The sequence below is a fragment of the Parasteatoda tepidariorum genome, chromosome 5 (assembly GCF_043381705.1).
Source record: "Parasteatoda tepidariorum isolate YZ-2023 chromosome 5, CAS_Ptep_4.0, whole genome shotgun sequence".
In the NCBI taxonomy this organism is placed as follows: Eukaryota; Metazoa; Arthropoda; class Arachnida; order Araneae; family Theridiidae; genus Parasteatoda; species Parasteatoda tepidariorum.
The window spans coordinates 78,564,245-78,585,909 of NC_092208.1; the positions used below are offsets into that span (position 1 = coordinate 78,564,245).

Consider the following 21,665-nt stretch of genomic DNA (forward strand, 5'->3'; position numbering starts at 1 on the left):
GAATTCAACTGACGATTCACTTTGGAAACATGAGCTAGCTCAGATAGAAATTACTTCTAACTTGAAATAATATACAACAATTGATTTTGTGATTACAAAAAGTTATTAAATTTGCATTTAAGAAAGCTAAACTTTAATTCTTTAGAACTAATTCAAGAATTGGATGAATGTACAAAATGCATATTTTATATCCAGATAAAAATTATATGCTTTCAACCATTTAGTTTTGAAATGAATTAAAACTGTATTGGAATGAAACAAACATTTTTGTTAACTTTTTAAGTAGTCACAAATTAGATTTTAATATGAATTGCAATATATACAAGTTAAAAATATTATACAAGCTATAAATGAGACTGGTAAAACATTTATGCTAAATGTTTTTAGCAACGTTAAATGTTTATATATGTATATATATCAAGTTTAATGTTAAACTAGATATATATATATATATATATATATCAAGTTTAATGTTAAACTATAAAATTTACTACCATTTTTAATCTGCAATGAAAATCTTCTGATGAATCGAGAGATGTTGGGAGGTACATTTTTCAAAATAATAATAATAATAACTTCAACGAAATAGCATATATAAATATTTATCATTATTCTCAAAGTAAATTTGTACTCTGAATATTGCAAAGTTCGTGTCCACGAGTTTAGTGTGAGGCAATAATATGTTTTGTGACCAAAATTCACAAATGCGCATAAAGAAAAAAATAATAAAAGGGCGAAAAGTTTCTCTTTTTCTTTCTCTCTCTCTCTCTCTCTCTCTCTCTCTCTCTCTCTCTCTCTCTCTCTCTCTCTCTCNGTTTTTCTTTCTCTCTCTCTCTCTCCTTTGTTTTCAATTTTCTACCAAATAAAGTGACTTTAAATTTTCTTGGTTCTTTTTTTTAAAATCATGTAACAGCTTAAATAATAAGGTTAACTTAATCAAATATTTCCTATATTTCGCTTCATATGTTTTATTCTTTGCATGGATTTTTGCTATCTCAAAATGAAACTTTTATAAAGTCACTAAAAAAGCTTTCAAGTTTACTTGATTCGATAATGCTGCCAATTTTGAAAAAAGTTGCTACCTTTTTAACTCATGGCTATGCACCGGTGTTTTATAAAAGTAATGCGTGACAGTGAAAATGGATTAATAGAAGTAGCCTTGTTTGCTGCACAGTCTTGTCAAATTTGATACTGATTAACACAAATGAATCACAAAATTAACATAAAAGAGTCACAATAGAGGAAGAAAAAGATATGCTAAATTTGACCTTACAGTCATGAGTAACAGTAGCAAACTCACAGCAGTTATAAAAAAAGCATTATTTCATATTACGACGGAGCCTTCAAAAAACAGCCTTCTTTGTGACATCTTCAATTATACAGTAAAACATTTTCTTTTAAAATTGTAGACTCGCAAACAATGTTAAACAAGAGTGTAGTTAAGGGTAAGGGTTATTGTTCTCTCCAATTTTTTCGTCACTTATGCACTTTTCAATTGATAGCAATTTTTTATTTATCATAATTTTTTTTCTTCCACAATTTCAAAATAGAACCTATCTTTAAACTATACAAGAAAAAAATATTGTTTGTACCTTTATGGTGAGATTAGATTTTTAAATTCGTGAAAATCGGTCATAATTTCAATTTCCCTTTTTAAATATGATCATATTCTAACCAAGTTTATAAACATTTAGATAAAACTATTTTCAAATAGTTCGAAACTTATCACATTACAAGATAGGGCTTGATTATAATATTTTTTAACCGTCGTTAATCAGTTCACCCAATTTTAGGGTTTACGACTACTAATGTTCAACTCCTTGTAATTTTTGTGATTTAGTCACCTTGTAATGTAAGATAAAAGAACTAACCAGCATTTGCGTTGCATGGAGAGGAAAACTGCGAAACCCTTCCGCGGTTAGCATGACGGCAAGAGGACTCTAACCCGAGATCCGTCTACAACTCATGGTATTTCACGCATGCACTGTGGTTGGTGCAAGTCGGATGCGGAATTCGTATCGACCAGCCATCGCCGTGATTCGAACCCGGTTAACCTCGTGCTTGATTATTATAAAAATGAAATTGCACTCACACATGTCAATGAGAAGATGAAAGGTGCTTCGATACATTGTATGTTGAACCCTTCGCTGAATTTTCGCACAGCTACTAAAAGTGCAATTCCCATTCTGTTAGGAGTGGGGATTATGTTATAATTGAAGCAATTACTGATTCATGATTATTCTACAATTCCCCTATGTCCGTACAAGAAGGAAACTTCAATTGAAATTGAATAAAATAGTTTCATGTGGATCCATTTTGAATGATATATTTCGCAAAGGGCTGCTATGGAAGAAGAAGAAATCCCTATAAAATAAGTGTAATTATCGATATTTAGAAACATTTTAGAGCTGCTGAAGAGTGATTCTGTCAAATAGCAAGAAATGAGGGCAGTTCTTATCCGTAAACTTTAAATTAATCCTTATGCATTAATTAAATTTTAAAAAAAATAAATCTAATATCTTTCAAATACTAACATTTCATTCAGTGTTAAATTAAATTAAATTTTTATGCATCATCCTGAATTCTACCAGCAGTTAAATCCATATAATTATTAAAAGGGTGATATTTCCTGGTGGTTCCTTTTGATGTTTTTTTATTTTATTTTATTTTATTATTTTCTTTGTTTCTTCTAACCAACAAATTAATACAATTTAGAAACAGCATTCACATCCCTTTTGATGTACTCCAATCCAATGTTTTTCGAGTAAAAATATGTTAATGCAATCAAATTTTGCAGTTCATACTAGTCAAGATCCCTGAAAATGAACAAATTAGTCATTCGAAAAACGTCTTAACTTCAAAAGCCCTGTGCTTCAAATGCCCTGCCTCTATCAAAAGGCATGTTCTTCAAATGCCCTGCCTCTATCACTAAGTTCTTCGTCTTATTTTTATTTCATTTGTTTTCACGTGATCTTAGAAAAAATCGTGAGAAATGAACGAAAAGTCTGAACGAATGATAATCCCAGGAGTAATCTCAGACGAGATACATTTATTAAACTTATTAAAAGCTTTTCTTATATTATCTGGATTTTCAATCCCCGAGCATTCTAATTTGTTCTATAACACTCGTCTACCTAACAGCCAAATATGATCCGTCTGCCACTGAGGATATTTTACGCCAGGACTGTGATCAGTGCAAGCCGGGTGTGGAATTTGTATCGACAAGCCATCGCTGGGATTCGAACCCGGTTCACCTCGTTGGATGGCGAACGCTCTATCCCCTTAGCCATCACGGCTCCCCAGCAATCTATTGAGAAGGCCTGTTTTAAGACTGGGATAGCGTGGTTGGTAGAACGTTGATGGTCTCGGATTTGTGAGATCGTGAGTTTGAATCCCTCCGGTCAATCGTGAGTGTGAAACTCACCGGTTTGAATCCAGGATGGGTTACAAACAGCAGAATGAATCTATTTGACTCAAATATTATAGTTTAAAGAACAAGTCATTAAGTTTAGATTAAATTTAGGGCATGAAGATCTTGAGAAATCATTACCAAAAGTTTGTCACCTCTGCTAGAAATAATAGCTTTTATTTTTCTGGATTGGGAATGAAACATATTTCATAGAATTTTTAAAGACTCAATCATTACAGCATCAAGACTTTACTACAGTTCATTAGTGGTAGGCTATTAATCAGTTGCTCCTGAACCATGTACCCGCATTCAATTGTTCGAAGATAAGGTAAACATAACGGTGACAGTTTGTTTCGCAACAAAGAAGCCCCAAACAAAACAAGAAAAAAATGCCGGAAGTCATTATGACGATATCGACTACAAGTTGGTAGTCTGGTACACATCCCTAAGGATGATACGAAGACAAACCATCACAATTTTGATTCTCTACGGAGGATATGGCTACCCCCATTTCAGTATATGCACTCGATGTTGAGCAGCACTTGATTTACGAACGGTTTAACGAGGACCGATACCATACACTTTCATTAAGAAGTATTTAATATTTTCAGATTTTTCAAGGATTTTTTTTAAATAGACGAGACGTGGAACGTTCCAAAAATAAAGAGATTGAATACTAACATTTTCCTTCACGTTTTTTAAAAGGGAGGATTAATATTTATTTGCAGATGCAAGAAAACATGAAAAAAACAGCGACAATTGTTTGAGGGAAGAAATTTATTTTTTGTCGCTTTATATATTTGCAAAACTGCGAGTACAATGTTATAAATTCACTGAGATTCGACGTAAATGTAAAAAGTAGGCTCTTTGAAATAATAAACACAAAACCATCAAAAATCAATATAAACCGGACCAACTAGCCAAAGAAGCCATCAGACTTGACACCATAGAAACCTTCCACCTTCCAACCATTTCTTTTAGAAAATGAAATGGTCAGAATATCGTTGAAAATGAAATGGTCAGAAATCCACACTGTTATGAAGTATCTTATGTTATACTACGGACCATTGAAAACATTAATAGTGATAGCTGGCACTAGTGTTAATTCGCCGTAAACAATATCTGATTGTTTTTTCTTGCTAACGCTTTTCGAGTTAAAATGTCAACGGGTTGCTGGCAGTGTACAAGTGTGTTTATAGATTGCACATTAACTGGATTATGTCAGTGAAAAACAAAATAAAAGAATATCTATTAACCTTTTATTCTCCTAGAAAATATAATTAGATCCAAATAAACAAACTTAGAACTTAGAGTCATGTTTTCAGAAGCATAATAGTTCTAAGTGTTCTAAAGAATGCAGTAATCTTCCCTTCAATTCATTTGGTTCCATGCATTTCCCATAAATATACTTCGGAAAAGGATGATGGAGTATCCACTTTATTCTACAATCACATCTCAATGGATTACCTATGAAATTTAAAGTAAAGAACGAATATACTTTAAGGAAATATCGATCTCAAATGAAACAACAGAATACAGCAATAAAAAAAACATCGAAAAAGATTTTTGTATATATACAATGTTTTTATTTCTTAATTCTGATCATAAATACATTCAAATCGTGATTAAAGACACTCTGTAGCTGGTACATGAGTTTACATGAGTTTGAATGCTTTTAATTTAGATTGAGTTTAAATTCTAAAATTTGTTATTTTAATTTTTTATTCGTTTGTTCTTGTTGCTTATTTTTCAACTTTTTTTTGCGTTGTTATTATATAAAGAGAAATTCATAAAAGATTAATTTTCAAAACAAAATCAAAATATTTTAAATTTTTATATTAAAGAGGAATCAGTGTGCATAGTTTATTTTATTGAATAAATAATTGAAAGATTAAATTATCAAAATTTAAAGGGGAAACTAATCACAATTTGTGAAATATCAACGGATATTCATACAAAATTATTTTCAAGAACTTAAACCTTTTTGCGGAACAACAAATTATGGTTGCAAATTCTAGTCAGGCCACGCAATGCGACCTCGTGTATTCTTATTGAAGAAGCATACTTCACCTCTTTGTTATTTAAGGAATAGTGGTAGCTTGTTTGCATGTTTGGATTGTTTGATATTTTAAGTCGAACAAGAAATTCATAATTGCCACGTTAGTGCTTACATAGTTCCTTTTACTTATATTGAAAAATAATCTTTTTGGTGCAATACCAAAGATAAATCATTCAGCACTTTAGACAAAATTAGAGTAAATATTTTAATATAACATTAAAAAAGAAACAAATATAGTACCTTCTATATTAAACAGATATAAGTTTGTCCAGAGGGGGACAAACAGTGTCTGGTCAAGAGTTTGAAGACCATTTGTATTCAAATTAATATACTTTAATAATATTAGAAAACCAAATACAGTACCTTCTATATTAAACAGATAAAAGTTCTTTTAGAAGGGTGTAAACAGTATCTGATCAAGAGTTTGGGGACCATTTTCATGTTAAGAAATTTAAATAATAATATTAAAAAGAGGCAAATATACTACCTTCTATACTAAGCAATTCTATGCTCTTCCAGATGGGTGCAAACAGTGTCTGGTCAAGAGTTTGAAAACCATTTTTATCCATATTAAGAACTACCAGATTTGGCATGTTTGTGAAAAGATCAGAAGGGAGGGAAGAAATTTTGTTGTCACTGAAAATATAAAAGCAATATTTAGTTTTAAAAGTTGTTCGCACTATTGCTGTGGTTAAATATTGTTATACAACCCACTTTTAATTGTTAACTGTATTAAATTTTACACCGTTAGTAAGAAACAAAGAAGATTAAAACTAGATATAACCAGGTATAAAATAAAAAACTAGATATAACTAGATATAACCACTGGAATTCATCGGAACATTTCTCTTGAGCTTTCGTTTTGTCCGACGGGTCAAAGTGCCCTCTCACAACAATAAAAGGTTTGAGGTCTGGTCTAAAAAATTCAAAAAATCCTTTTTATGCCATATTTTGACTAAGCATATGTGAGCGGAACTGTTTTGTCTATTTACCAAGACCTATCAAATGACAGTTTATTGGAAAGATGTGATGTGCGAATATTCAATACCATAACGAATCACTAAATTTTCTTATTTTAGCGTTTTCTCCAAAATATATCTATTTTAGTTGAGATCTGATAGAAATTGTCAATTATTCGGCTACGGTGATCTTCAACGATGATTTCATGCTGATTGCCAGCATGTAAGATGTCGTGAGTATTCGAATTGGGAACAGTTTGAGTTTTGCAAAAGACGCAACGCGGATGGTCTTGTACTCTAGGAGCATCGCGCCTCCTTCTCCAGCAAAGAAACGCAGATGGGAAAGCGCATCTTCCACCAGCAGCTGCCCTGAAGAAAGTTTGTGCATGCCAACGAAGTGTATGCGTTTCGTGTGCTTTATGATACAAGTATCGCGGATTGACGGCAAGTCCTGAAAAGACCCGAGTGTAAATTATTTGAAACTTTGAAAAAATTAAATTAAAAGTAAAAAAAATAGTGATCGCCGAAAGGCTATGACAGGTTACCTATTGGCAAAATGGTTGTTGTCTAATTATTTTTCCCGTCTACGTTCTCTGGATTTACCTTTTTCAGCCTTGGTAAGTTTAGGCCATGGCTTTGTTTTTTTTTTCTTGCTTCAACTCTCACCTTTGAGATCGCGTAAATCAATTTGGAACCCTCTTTCTAATTATAATTCCGGTCTACGGTCCTCCCGTCTGCGTTCAGCCTCGGTAAGTTTAGGCCTTGGCATTGTTTTTTTTTCCTTGTTTCAACTCTCACCTTTTCAACGATGTCAATCAATTTCGGACCCTCTTTATTTGTGATATTCACCTGAATTAGTATTGAAATCGATCCAGTTTAAACTGTATATTAGAATTTCTGATTTCTAATTAAAACAATAAAAGCAAAAATATCGTTCAAATGATGAAATTCTCTTTTTTAACAATTCAAGAAGTATATATGAGATCTCTCAGCCGCATATCTCAAAAATAAACTCACCAACTTAATACATCAAAGCTTCCCCAGTCAGGGGGCATCCGGAGAATACTGTAGACTCTAAAGCGCACGCACGTGACATCTCAGTAAAAAAAAAAGAGGATTTAAAAAGGTAGGCTTGATTGCGATTCATGGCAACACCAGAAGGCCTCAAAGAATTTAGTGAAATCCTAAATTTAACAATAGTAGTTACTCCGAAAATAGAACTTAGGAGTTTGAGTGTTCAAACATATTAGGCGAAGCATTAAAAATAATAATAATAAAGAAAACAGTGAAAAAGGGTAACAAACATATTGTGAGGATGAAAAGTACAGGAATTTGTTCAATGCCCATGAAAACAGACACAATTTCAAAAAGAAGAGTTACGGCGAGGCAGCCGTAAAGAAAAATCCAGAAGCAAGAAGAAACTCAAAACATGAAAAGTTAGAACATATACAGTGAAAAACATATTAGGCGAAGCATTAAAAATAATAATAATAAAGAAAACAGTGAAAAAGGGTAACAAACATATTGTGAGGATGAAAAGTACAGGAATTTGTTCAAAGCCCATGAAAACAGACACAATTTCAAAAAGAAGAGTTACAGTGAGGCAGCCGTAAAGAAAAATCCAGAAGCAAGAAGAAACTCAAAACATGAAAAGTTAGAAAATTTCACAAAATTTTGAACAATAATTTAATCGAAAATTCGAAATTACCAACTCATTAGATAACAAAATTAAAAGGGAAGAAAAGAATTCTAAAAAATTATCAAACAGCAGCGGTCGCAATAGCAGAGCATGCAATCACGACGCATGCGCACTATTTACTATTACTCTTGAACACAGTTGAAAAGTGTGATGACGTCCAAACAAAGTGCCCACGCCATCAAACCCAAAACAACACACACCCAAAATCTTCATTCAAAAGCATTTTTATTTATTTTTTTTTTGGCATTTGGATTGCAGAAAAATAACTGAATCAATTTCGGTCGCTTCGGAAATTAGTAAAGAATTTATGTTGCTATTGATTTTTTGGTCTCATCTGTTAAAGATTATACAGTATGGAGCTACGCCCATCCATCAATGCTCGGCGTGCTCTGACATCTTCGTCATCTATTTAATATTTCATTTATAATTTTTCCGGGTTAAAAAAAATTTAAATTATATCTAAAAGGTGATGAAATAAAACTATTAAATTATTATCTAACTTATCCTTTCATTTCACTGAGAAAAGAAATTGATCAAGATAAGGTTTAAATCGAATCTCTAAACCAGAAAACGACATTAAAAAGTGTTAGAAAAAGTACGTGCATTTTTATCTTCGAATGCTTATTACATGTAACCTATTGGAGAATTGTAAAGACAGCTCCAAAATTGTCGAAAAACGACTGTTCAAATATAAATATTCTAGTATGCGAAGAATTGTTAAACACACACTTAAAGCTAATAGATTATGAGTTGTACAATGTATCAAGTTTTGTCAAGAGGCAAGATAGGAGAAAAATTGGGGAAAAAAAGTACCAGGGCTAAAGCTGTCAGGACTTCTGATGTGGTTTTCCAAACTAAATTGAATGTGGAAAAGACCGAAGCGATTAAACAAATAGTTAAAAAGGCTTTTCATAGATCTTTCTCCAAAGAAAATAAAAAAAAGCCACAATTTAAGTGCTTTATACTTGATGCAAAGCTATAATTTTAATCTATGTATGCCATTTTGCTGAAAGGAATTATCCGGGCTTTAAAAGGGGCAAATAACTAAAATATTCTAAAAGTAATTAGGCTTTTTTAAAAAAAAAATCGCCTATTTGGTTTCATTTTCCCACCTAGAATAAAATTATCAAAATCTATACGATATTCCAATTTTGTACAGATCATGAGCCAATATAATGCAGAAATGCAGTCAATTTTTAAATATTAAAATATCAGACCGCAAACACGCTTCATTTTCACTAAACTTTCCCACAGATTGACGTTTTGTGCCATTTTTAGAATAAACATAGAGAGCGCTATTTAAAGGTAAGATAAACTTGACCTAATAGCCATGAGTATCTTTTTCAAACTCTCATCACTTCCAAAAATAGCTTATTATTCACAAAAAAGCATAGTTTAATACGACTATAGAACCTATGAAACACAACCCTAAGGGTTTTATGTGAAAAATATAAAATTTTGTACTTGTACATACGCATGTGACATAGCTGTGCAGACGCATAAGAGATTGAGAGATTGATTATTATGTTTTTTAACGCAGCGTCTAAGGAAAAAAAAATGAGGTAATAGGCAATTTATGTAAAAAAAAAAGGTACAATTTACGCAATCGGAATATAAAAAATTTCATTTTCAGGCAATTTTAATGCTGAATTGAATATCAACAAAGACAAGAAATTTAGAAGCTAAAAATGCTTTTGTAGAAAAATACAACTTTATACTTGTTCCCATTTGCACATCTTGCAAGTTATTCATGCAGACTATTTATGTATAAGTGAACAGAAAAAGACCAATCACATTAGTCAGTAGAACATACGGTTCAAAAAATACAGTAGATGAATCTGCGTATAAAATAAACTGTTTTTTGGACTTATTTTGAATAAACAAACCCTTATCACTTCTAAATTATTTACTCCATAGAATTGGATTTGGTCGCATTCAATTGTCTTTAATTTTGTGTTTTGAATCAGCCACTATATATCAATTTCAGATGCATCAATAAATAAAAGTCGAAACTAGCATATTTGTGTAAACAAAAATCCTTGCAACTTCTGAGCTATGAGTCCTATTGACTCGTGTTCGATTTCATTGGATTTAACTTACAGAAATATATAAACAATAATGCCTCCCTTAAAAGAAATGTCATATGAGTAAATTAATACAGGTACAAAATTGTACTTTTTATATATATAACGCTTATAACTTTTAAATTAACTCGATCATCTCGGGGATGATTTCATTCTATTCAATCCAAAACCGACTTAAAATATAATACTCCATTTGGATAAAAAGTATTATGTATTTTTCTCCCATCATTCTTTCAACTTTGTCAAAAGCTGACACGCATAGTCACGAAGCTTTTCACCACTTACTATGAGGAGCATACTTAGCAGTTTGCAAAAAGTTAAAAGTTTTATGAGGTGGACATTCTAAATTCTATTTTTATAGTACTATTATGATCCGTAAAAAGTGACGAAAACGAAAATACATTTGATAATAAGCTATATATGATACATTGCTGTAATGTATAATGAGTATTAGACTAATTTATGCATTACTTAAGTTTATTTACTTGCATAAGTATACAAAAATGACTTACTTCAAATCAATCCTTGAGAGTAAGCTCGGAAACATGCTTCTCTTCAACTTCGATATATTGTTGTCCCTTAATTGTAAATTTTCAAGATTAACAAATTTGGAAAATCCTTGATCACTTATGTATGAAATGTTGTTGTATTCTAAAAATAACTGCTTTAAATTAAACNAAATTAGGTAGTTGTGTATTTTGATAAGATTAAAAAGCTTGCAAAATGTGCTTACATAAATTTATAATAATTATACATTTTTTTAACAGAATGATGTTTGCTTTTTTAAAAAAAGAAAAAAAACTTTAAAAAAATGATCAATGTGCATACATCAAATAATATACGACTGGAATTTTTCTATCATAAACAATCTGTCTTAGCCTGTTGCCCCATAACATATTTCTTTTCAGCTTCCATACTTAATCCAGACCTGCCAACTTTTAATCCCTTCCATTATCATTTTTCCCAGTGGTATTAAAATGGAATTAAAACTTCAATTTTAAGAAAACAAATGCGTTGTATTTGAAAAAAATTAAGTTGACAACCATGATAGTAACGCATATTAATATATAAGCTTAATTTTTGTAAGAATAGTGGTCATCAAAATCATTTAAAAATTAAATTTATAAAAAAAAATAGTATATATTTACTACCACTTTAAATATGAAAATAAAATCTCCCGCAAAATGCGGGAGAGTTGGCAGGTATGCTTAATCCAATCAATTTTCGTGAAAATTATGTTGCCTTAGGTTATTAACGCTAAATTTTTAAATTAATATTAAGAAAAGATTTAATATTAAGATAAGATATCAAGGTAGAACGAATTTTGAAGTAAAAGCAGACAATAATTTGCTTCAGGAAGTTCATAAATCAATTTAACTTAATAAATATCAAGGGTGAACTCTATAGTTAATTATATTGTCAATTTTAACAATATATTATTAGAAATTAACTTAAAATTCACTGCGCTCCTTAGTGAATTCGCAGAGTTTAATTTGAATCTGATTTCTTCTGATGTCTTCTATAATTTAGCATTGAAAATTGCTTTGCACCTTGTCTTATTAAAAGAAAAATACTGGATACTTGCACTTTAAGAAGAAGATCACATATACCCACATACATGACCTTTGCCGTCAGCTGATCGTTTGTAATGGCGTGTTTAAGTTGATCTAAGTTTCTTCGCATAAGCTAAAATGTTTATTGAATTAAAGTTAAATAAATACAATGCCATATCGCGCATCGAGTGAAGTCTAATTCTTTCTCGTCTGCGACTTTTACTTACTCAACTTAGATTTATTATGTGTTTATGTATTTTACTGCAACCGCGATTGATATATTTTTGTTTTGTGTACCTGGCAACCTCGATGCATAGTTATTTTCTTTTTGTTCTATGTGGCGGTCTTTGTATTAAGTAAGAAATATAAAGTGAAAGAATTTAAATACTTCTGCAAGAATATGGTATGTGTCACTAATGAGATTTGACACTTGACGGGCTTGGCTTACTCGAAATAGAATGAAGTTGCTAACGTAAACAAATACCACGTTTCAACAGCCAAGCAGGATCGAGGTACCCACACTACGTCACTTGTAGGTATACCATTCACCATCAGTCTCTCCTAGTTTCAAAGTAGAAGGACATGCTGTTTTCCCACTTGTAGCTTCCTTAGTTTAGTGCCTACGGACATTTCGCTGAGCATTATTTGGTGTTTATTTAGTGCAATTTGAAACTTCAGTCATTTTAATTCTTATACTTCAGGTTTATATTTAATTTTTGATGCTTTTGTGTTTATTATTTCAAAGAGCCTATTGTTTACATTTACGTTGGATCTTAGTGAATAGCATTGTAATCGCACTTTTTCAGATATGTAAAGCGACAAAATAATTTTTCACTTCCCTAATATAATTATCGCTGTTTTTTCCCTGTATTCTAGCAGCTGAAAATAATTATTATTTTTCCTCTTTTACGAAACGTGAAGGAAAATGCTAATATTTAAACTCTTCATTTTTAGAACGTTACACATTTCGTTTATTTAAAAAAAAATTTGCGAGCTCTAAAAATATTAAATACTTCTTAGAAATAAATATCGTAATAAATGAAAGGGTCGGAAATCCACACCATTATGAAGTATGAAATCTTATGTTATACTACGGACAGCACAAAACATTAATAGTGATAGCTGACAGTCGTGTTAATTAGCCGTAAATAATATCTGATTGGTTTTTGTTGCTAACGCTTTTCGTGTTAAAATGTCAACGGGTTGATGGCAGTGCACAAATGTGTTATGAAAAATATATAGATTCCACATTTTCTCGGTAATGTCAGTGAAAAGCAAAATAAAAGAATATCTATCAACCTTTTATTCTCTTGGAAAATATAATTAGATTCAAAACAGATNGAAACATACCGTTCAATAATACAATAGATGAATCTGTGTATAAAAAAACTGTTTTTGGACTTATTTTGAATAAACAAACCATTACAATTTCTCAATTATTTACTCCATAGAATTGGATTTTGTCGCATTCAATTGTCTTCAATTTCATGTTTTGACTCAGCCAATATATATCAATTTCAGATGCATCAATAAATAAAAGTCGAAACTAGTATATTTGTATAGACAAAAATCCTTGCAACTTCTGAGCTATGAATCCTATTTACTCGTGTTCGATTTCATTAGATTTAGCTTACAATAACATATAAACAATAATACCTCCCTTAGAGAGAAATGTCATATGAGTAAATTAATACAGGTACAAAATTGTACTTTTTGTATAGAAAACGCTTATAACTTTTAAATTAACTCGATCATCTCGGGGATGAGTTCTTTCGATTCAGTCCAAACACCGACTTAAAAAATTTTGCTCCATTTGGATAAAAACGATTATGAATTTTTCTCCCATCATTCCTTTGTCAAAAGCTGACACGCATAGTCACGAAGCTTTTCACCACTTACTATGAGGAGCATACTTAACAGTTTGCAACAAGTTAAAACTTTTTATGAGGTGGACGTTCTAAATTCTATTTTAATAGTACTATTATGATCCGTAAAAAGTGAAAAAAACGAAAATACATTTGATAATAAGCTATATATGATACATTGCTGTAATGTATAATGACTATTAGACTAATTTATGCATTACTTAAGTTTATTTACTTGTATAAGTATACAAAAATGACTTACTTCAAATCAATCATTGAGAGTAAGTTCGGAAACATGCTTCTCTTCAACTTCGATATATAAATCATTCAGCACTTTATGCAAAATGAGAGTAAATATTTTAATATAATATTTAAAAAAGAAACAAATATAGTACCTTCCATATTAGATATAAGTTCGTCCAGAGGGGGGTAAACAGTTTCTTGTCAAGAGCTTGAAGACCATTTGTATCCAAATTAAGATACTTTAATAATATTAGAAAAGAAAATACAGTACCTTCTATATTAAACAGATAATAGTTCTTTCAGAAGGGTGCAAACAGTGTCTGATCAAGAGTTTGGGAACCATTTTTATCCAAATTAAGATATTTAAATAATAATATTAAAAAGAGACAAATATTGTACCTTCTATAGTAAAGCTACCTATGTTCTTCCAGATGGGTGCAAACAGTGTCTGGTCAAGAGTTTGAAAACCATTTTTCTTTAAATTAAGAACTACCAGATTTGGCATGTTTGAGAAAAGATCAGAAGGGAGGGATGAAATTTTGTTGCTACTGAAATATAAAAACAATATTTAGTTTTAAAAGTAGTTCGCAATATTGCCGTGGTTAAATACTGTTATACAACCCACTTTTCATTGTTCACTGTATTAAAGGCAAGGCATCCGTAAAGAAAAATCCCGAAAGAAGAGGAAACTTAAAACATGAAAAGCCAGAAAATTTTACAAAATTTTGAACTATAATTTAATCGAAAATTCGAACTTACCAACTCAATAGATAGCAAAATTAAAAGGGAAGAAATGAATTCCAAAAAATTATCAAACAGCAGCTTTCGCCATAGCAACGCATGTAATCACGACGCATGCGCACTGCTTACTATTGCTCTTGAACACAACTGAAAAGTGTGATGACGTCCAAACAAGGTGCCCACGCCATCAAACCCAAAACAACACACACACAAAATCCTCCTTCGAAAGCATTTTTTTTTTTTTTTTGGCATTTGAATTGCAGAAAAATAACTCGATCTATTTCGGTCGCTTCGGAAATTAGTAATGAATTTATGTTGCTATAGTTTTAATCAGCGAAATGGCTACTGTTGCATTTTTCCGAAATTTCGATTTTTTTTTTTTTCATGTGTTTAAAAGCCAAAAAAAATCAATTTTATTGTCTTTTTTTTCGAATGGCCTCAATTTTGTGAAAAAATGCCTTTCTAAAAGATATATTTTTTATTTTACCCATAACAACCCTCATACATAATCGTTGATTTTTTGGTCTCATCTGTTAAAGATTATACAGTATGGATCTGAGCCTATCCATCAATGCTCGTCTGGCTCTGACATCTTCGTCATCATTTTAATATTTTATTTACAATTTTTCCGGGTTAAAAAAAATTTTAAATTATGTTTAAAAAGTGATGAAATAAAACTATTAAATCATTATCTAACTTATCCTTTCATTTTACGGGGAACAAATTGCTCAAGATGAAGCTTAAATCGAATCTCTAAACCAGAAAACGACATTAAAAAGTGTTAGAAAAAGTACATGCATTCTTGTCTACTAATACTTATTGCATCTAACCTATTGGAGTATTGTAAAGATAGCTCAAAAATTGCCGAAACACGACTATTCAAATGTAAATATTCTAGTATACGAAGCTTGGCCAAAGAATGCCTGAGGAGGCCTTTCCATTTCTCTTCTAACTTTCACTAAGGGTTCGGCCCGAACATGGATGAAATATAGAGCACCTCCAAAACCAGTTCCACTGTCTCCTCTGCATTTTTGGTGAGGGTATTTGTACTTCCTGGGGTGTTAAGTAACATGAAACTAATCGACTAACCACTGTCACGAAAGGGGGATTTCGACGACAATCGTCTCTTGAAGAATGAACTTGGGGTGGAAGTTGCCTTCTTCCCTTACTCAAAGGTAGAAAGTGCCTTATGTTTCAAAGGCAATATTACAAAAAGTAATAAAGATTTAAAAAAATTGACCTACATTTTCGTAGATAGGAAAGATTGAAAAAAATTATTAGTATTTTTTTTTAATTGATCACTCCGATTCTTAAACAAGAAAAATCGATTCAAAGTATGACAAGCCCGCCTTAGACTTTACATGTTAAAAGCAGAATTGAGGAGTCTGCTTGGTTCAACACTTTTCTCCCGGCAACCACTTTGGGGGAAGCGACTTTCTGATCATTTGAGCTCGCCCCGTGTTCTTTGTTCGCCAAGATACGAAGAGTCGTTAAACACACGCTTAATGGTAAGAGATTAAGAGCTGTACAATGTAGAGTATAATTTTTTGTCGGGAGGTAAGATAGGAGAAAAATTGGCGGAAAAAAGTACCAAGGCTGGAAGAAAGTAAGCTGTCAGGACTTCTGATGTGGTTTTCCCAACTAAATTGAATGTGAAAAGGCCCGAAACGGTTAAACAAATAGTTAAAAAGGCTTTTCATAGCTCTTTCTCCAAGGAAAATAAAAATAAATAGCCACAATTTAGGAGCTTTATACTTGATGCAAAGCTATAATCTTAAACTTTGTATGCCATTTTGCTGAAAGGAATTATCCGGGCTTTAAAACGGGCAAATAACTAGTCCAGATAATGCAGAAATGTAGTCAATTTTTAAATATTAAAATATTAGACAACAAGCACACTTCATTTTCTCTAAATTTTTCTCGATATTGACGTTTCGTGCCATTTTCAGAATAAACATAGAGGGTGCTAGCTAAAGATAGGTTAAACATAAAATAACAGTTATGAGTAACTTTTACTAACTCATATCAATGATGAAAATAACTTATTATTCATTAAAAAGCATCATTTTATACTACTACATATCCCTTAAAAAAAGCCTAAATTTTATGTGTAAAATGTACAATTTTGTACTTGTGCATACACATGTGACATAGATATATAAGCGCATAAAAGATTGCTTATTATGCTTTTTAATACTGAGTCTAATGAGAACAAACACGCGGTAATAGGTAATTTACGCAAAAAAAAATTTAATTTACGCAATCGGAATATAAAAACTTCATTTTCAGGCAATTTTAATGCTGAATCGAATATCAACAAAGACAAGAAATTTAGAAGGTAAAATTATTTTGCAGAAAAATACAACTTCATACTTGTTCCCATTTGCACATTTTGCAAGTTATCTATGCAGACAATTTATGTATTAGTGAACAGAAAGAGACCAATCACATTAGTCAGTGAAACATACCGTTCAATAATACAATAGATGAATCTGTGTATAAAAAAACTGTTTTTGGACTTATTTTGAATAAACAAACCATTACAATTTCTCAATTATTTACTCCATAGAATTGGATTTTGTCGCATTCAATTGTCTTCAATTTCATGTTTTGACTCAGCCAATATATATCAATTTCAGATGCATCAATAAATAAAAGTCGAAACTAGTATATTTGTATAGACAAAAATCCTTGCAACTTCTGAGCTATGAATCCTATTTACTCGTGTTCGATTTCATTAGATTTAGCTTACAATAATATATAAACAATAATACCTCCCTTAGAGAGAAATGTCATATAAGTAAATTAATACAGGTACAAAATTGTACTTTTTGTATAGAAAACGCTTATAACTTTAAAATTAATTCGATCATCTCNATCTCGGGGATGATTTCATTCTATTCAATCCAAAACCGACTTAAAATATAATACTCCATTTGGATAAAAAGTATTATGTATTTTTCTCCCATCATTCTTTCAACTTTGTCAAAAGCTGACACGCATAGTCACGAAGCTTTTCACCACTTACTATGAGGAGCATACTTAGCAGTTTGCAAAAAGTTAAAAGTTTTATGAGGTGGACATTCTAAATTCTATTTTTATAGTACTATTATGATCCGTAAAAAGTGACGAAAACGAAAATACATTTGATAATAAGCTATATATGATACATTGCTGTAATGTATAATGAGTATTAGACTAATTTATGCATTACTTAAGTTTATTTACTTGCATAAGTATACAAAAATGACTTACTTCAAATCAATCCTTGAGAGTAAGCTCGGAAACATGCTTCTCTTCAACTTCGATATATTGTTGTCCCTTAATTGTAAATTTTCAAGATTAACAAATTTGGAAAATCCTTGATCACTTATGTATGAAATGTTGTTGTATTCTAAAAATAACTGCTTTAAATTAAACGAATGGGGAAAATTCGCATCAATATCAATGTATTTTAAACCAATATCTATCATCACAATTTCTTGTAGATGCGTCATGTTTCGTAGTTTGTACCAATCGAAATTCCCAAACAAGACACAATACCACATTTCAAACCTCCGGACTCCTTTTTCTGCCCCAACGAAGGCCATGTCTGTATCACTCAGAGACATTAAAGTAGTGTTTCTTATCTCTATCAATTTTATATTGTCATGACCTTTCAACAAATCATGAGGAATGTACGAAAAGTGAGACATTGTTATTTGAAACTCTTCGATATCCTCAGTTTTAGAAGAAAACCAACTCTTTAATATTTTGTGATAATTTTTTTTTAGATTGTCAGGATTATCTATTCCAGAACATTTCACAGTATATCTGTTAAGATTTCTGCAGGTTGGAGAATCGTTTTGCAGTTGGTAACATTCCGAAAAGAAACACAAGGCTGAAACGACCGCGTAAAAAACGAGCATGTCAGATTCGTATCTTGAAAAGTTAGTAGAATTTTAAATGTAGATATAAATCGCCGTTTTTATCTGTTTCGTGGGAACACTTAAAAGCAGGTTTTAGAATGAAATTGTTTCTTATCGTAAAAGATTATTGTCACTTCGTCTGTTATCTATTTTTCTTCTTCCTTTTGTCAAAAGTAACGTTTCTTACTTTACCCTTATTGCAAATGTAAATAGTAAATAACGCACCTGTATATACGTATCTGAATACCTTATATCTTACCTCTAAACTCTTCTAGAGATTAAAAAAAGACACGTCTCTTGACAGAATTCTAATTAAAAAATAAGAAATGAAGCTTTGATATCTAATAGGGAGATAAGGGAAATAAAATAGGAGATCTTACTAATTGGGAATTGAAATGAAATTTATATGTAGAGTTTCAGTGTCAATAGTGTATTGCTTGGGCAGATTGCATCAGCCGTTAGCATATGATACTGAGAATAATTTCATCAGCTACTTCCTCTTTGAAAGGCGCCAGCGGATCCAGGCGGAAAACTCCCGAATTAATTCTTAACTTTTTCCATAGAACAATCGAATTTCACATTCACTTTCGATTCGGCGATACTGCAAGAAGGTAGCTCTCACCAATGATGTTACTGTTAAACTCATTTCCTTTTTTTTCAATTAAATGTTAAGTTTGATTATTAAATTATCGTCGTTTATATATATATATATANATATATATTATACAACAAAGACAAAAAGGAAATATTTTAATTAATTATTTTAAATTAAAATATTTTTAAAAAAATAATTATTTAAAAAAAAAGCTGGAGTGCATAAAATTCAGGTTGTTTAACTGCATTAAGTGAAAACAGTCACTAATTTTTTCCTTACAGTTTAAATACCGACTGTCATTTGTATATTTGACTGAAATAACAATTACTGTAATTAAATAAATTGTAATTTAACAATTTTTTTCTGAGAAACTTAAATCCGTGAAATTTTATGTAAAAAAGTTTTTAAAGAAAATGAATAAATGCAAAACAAAGAAAAAGGAGAAAAATCCCTGAAATATTGGAGTTTCATTCCTCAAAGAATTGTAAAAGAATTCCTAGTTAGAAATGTACAGAAAGAAGCACGGCACAGAAACAGAGTTTAAAAGGATACACAAGAATATGGAAAATGGTAATAAAAAATAAAACAATTTATTTATTATTTCAAAAATTTCATTAGCTTAATTCATAAACATCATGTTAATTTCATTAGCATGATATTTCATAATTCCACTCTCGAATAAGACACCATACATCTTTTCACCTCGGATATTTTGTTTCCAGTTAACCAAATGGTTTACGGATGAATAAATGATGCAAATGCCTCATCACTTAAGTACGAAAAATTTTTCTACTCAGATATAATGACATCAGATTATAAGCAGCATTCACATCCATTTCAATGCTCTCCAATCCAATATTTTTCGAGTAAAAATATGTTAATGCAATCAAATTTTGCTATTCATACTAGTCAAAATCCCTGAAGGAGAAAAAAATTAGTCATTCGAAAAACGTCATAACTTCGCAAGCCCTGTCCTTCAAACGCCCTGTCGCTATCACTAAGTTCTTCGTCTAATTTTTATTTCATTTTTTTTCCAGGTGATCTTAGAAAAAATCGTGATAAATGTACGAAACGTCAGAATGAATTATAATCCCAGGAGTAATTTCAGGAGTAATTAAACTTATAAAAAGCTTTTGTTATATTATCTGGATTTTCAATGCCCGAGATTTTATTCTATAACCTTCGTTGAAATGTCGTCTACCCAACAGCCGAATATAATCCGTCTACCACTGAGGATATTTTACGTCAGCACTGTGATCGTTGCAAGCCGGGTCTGGAATTCGTATCGACCACTCGTATCGACTTGAGCGTTTCCAAATAATTTTTTACGACATGAAGCAAACCGTATTCATGCCGAAAAATAACTTGTCATGACTTCGTCATGTCTTTGCTCGCATTCCGGCAGTTTTTCTCGAAATGCACAGCTCAAACGAATAAATTGTAGCCTCAACCGATCTTCTGTAATGGATTCATCAATTTGTAGCAGCTCACAGTATACAACACCATTCACCATTCTTCATTCACCATTCTTTAACAGTCTAAACCATTCCCCACATGATTTATCAGTTGGAGCATTGTCACCATAAAATTCTACAAGCATTCGATGAGCTTCAGCTGCACTTTCCTTCCATCAATTAAAGCAGAAACATAAAACATCCAGCAAAAGCTGATTAATTACCACAAAACTCGACATATTCAACAAAGTAAAAAACAGGGTTTTTGCATGAAACTTAAAGCGATTTAACCTAATATTATTGATAGATGTCTAATCTCTCTGAAACCACCGAAATCAGCTGTCACTATGAAACATTCATAACAGTCAGAGCCATCTTTTGAAAGCGCATCGAACTAATGTGTACTCCCAATGTTTAATTAAGTCGTTATTATAGATTGACCGTAGATTACTCCAAATTCAAGAGTACCTAGTTATTGCAATTGGGACTATTTATTTCAATCATTATTACGGATTGCCCTCAAATGACTTCGAATTATAAACAACCTGATTATTGTAAAAAGGATTATTTAATTCAATCAATGTTATAGCTTACCTGCAAATGGCTCCAAATTCCAAAATATATGGTTATTTCAGTGATGATTTTTTAATTACACTGCTGACCATTATAGTTTCAAACCAGGATGGATTACAAATAGCAAACTGAATCTATTTGACACAAAAATTTTATAGTATAATGAACAAGTGATTAAGTTTACACTAAATTAGGGCATTGAGATCCTGAGAATTCACTACCAATTGTGGTCCCCACTTCTAGAAATAATAACCTTTACTTGCCTAGATTAGGAATGAAACAGATATTATATATCATTTTTAAAAACTCGGTCAATACAGCATCAAGACTTTACTACAGTTCATTAGTAGTAGGCTATTAATCAGTTGATCCTGAACCATGTACCCGCATTCAATTGTTCGAAGATAAGGTAAACATAACGGTGACAGTTTGTTTTGCAACAAAGAAGCCCTAAACAAAACAAGAAAAAATGCCGGAAGTCATTATGACGATATCGACTACAAGTTGGTAGTCTGGTACACAT

The 21,665-nt window shown here is 31.3% G+C and overlaps 1 protein-coding gene and 1 long non-coding RNA gene across 2 annotated transcripts; both read right to left on the reverse strand.

Moving 5' to 3' along the window:
• Positions 1-4,691: 4,691 nt before the first annotated feature.
• LOC139425540 (uncharacterized) lies at positions 4,692-10,879 on the reverse strand. Its single transcript, XR_011636742.1, has 3 exons — positions 10,723-10,879; positions 5,956-6,104; positions 4,692-4,876 (listed from the first exon to the last, which is right to left on the reverse strand). It is a non-coding gene; the product is annotated as an uncharacterized lncRNA (long non-coding RNA).
• Positions 10,880-15,487: 4,608 nt separating this feature from the next.
• On the reverse strand, positions 15,488-18,307 carry LOC139424831 (uncharacterized). Its single transcript, XM_071181085.1, has 2 exons — positions 17,868-18,307; positions 15,488-15,665 (listed from the first exon to the last, which is right to left on the reverse strand). The coding sequence occupies exons 1-2, from the start codon at positions 18,305-18,307 to the stop codon at positions 15,488-15,490; spliced, it is 618 nt and encodes a 205-aa protein (XP_071037186.1).
• Between the last annotated feature and the right edge of the window lie 3,358 nt (positions 18,308-21,665).

Excerpts from the sequence above, each read along its gene's own strand:
- LOC139424831 (XM_071181085.1), bottom strand. The coding sequence starts at position 18,307 with ATGTCTCACTTTTCGTACATTCCTCATGATTTGTTGAAAGGTCATGAC. Across the intron at positions 15,666-17,867 it reads CTCTCAAGGATTGATTTGAA|GAAGTACAAATACCCTCACC; the intron begins GTAAGTCATTTT and ends TTAACACCCCAG.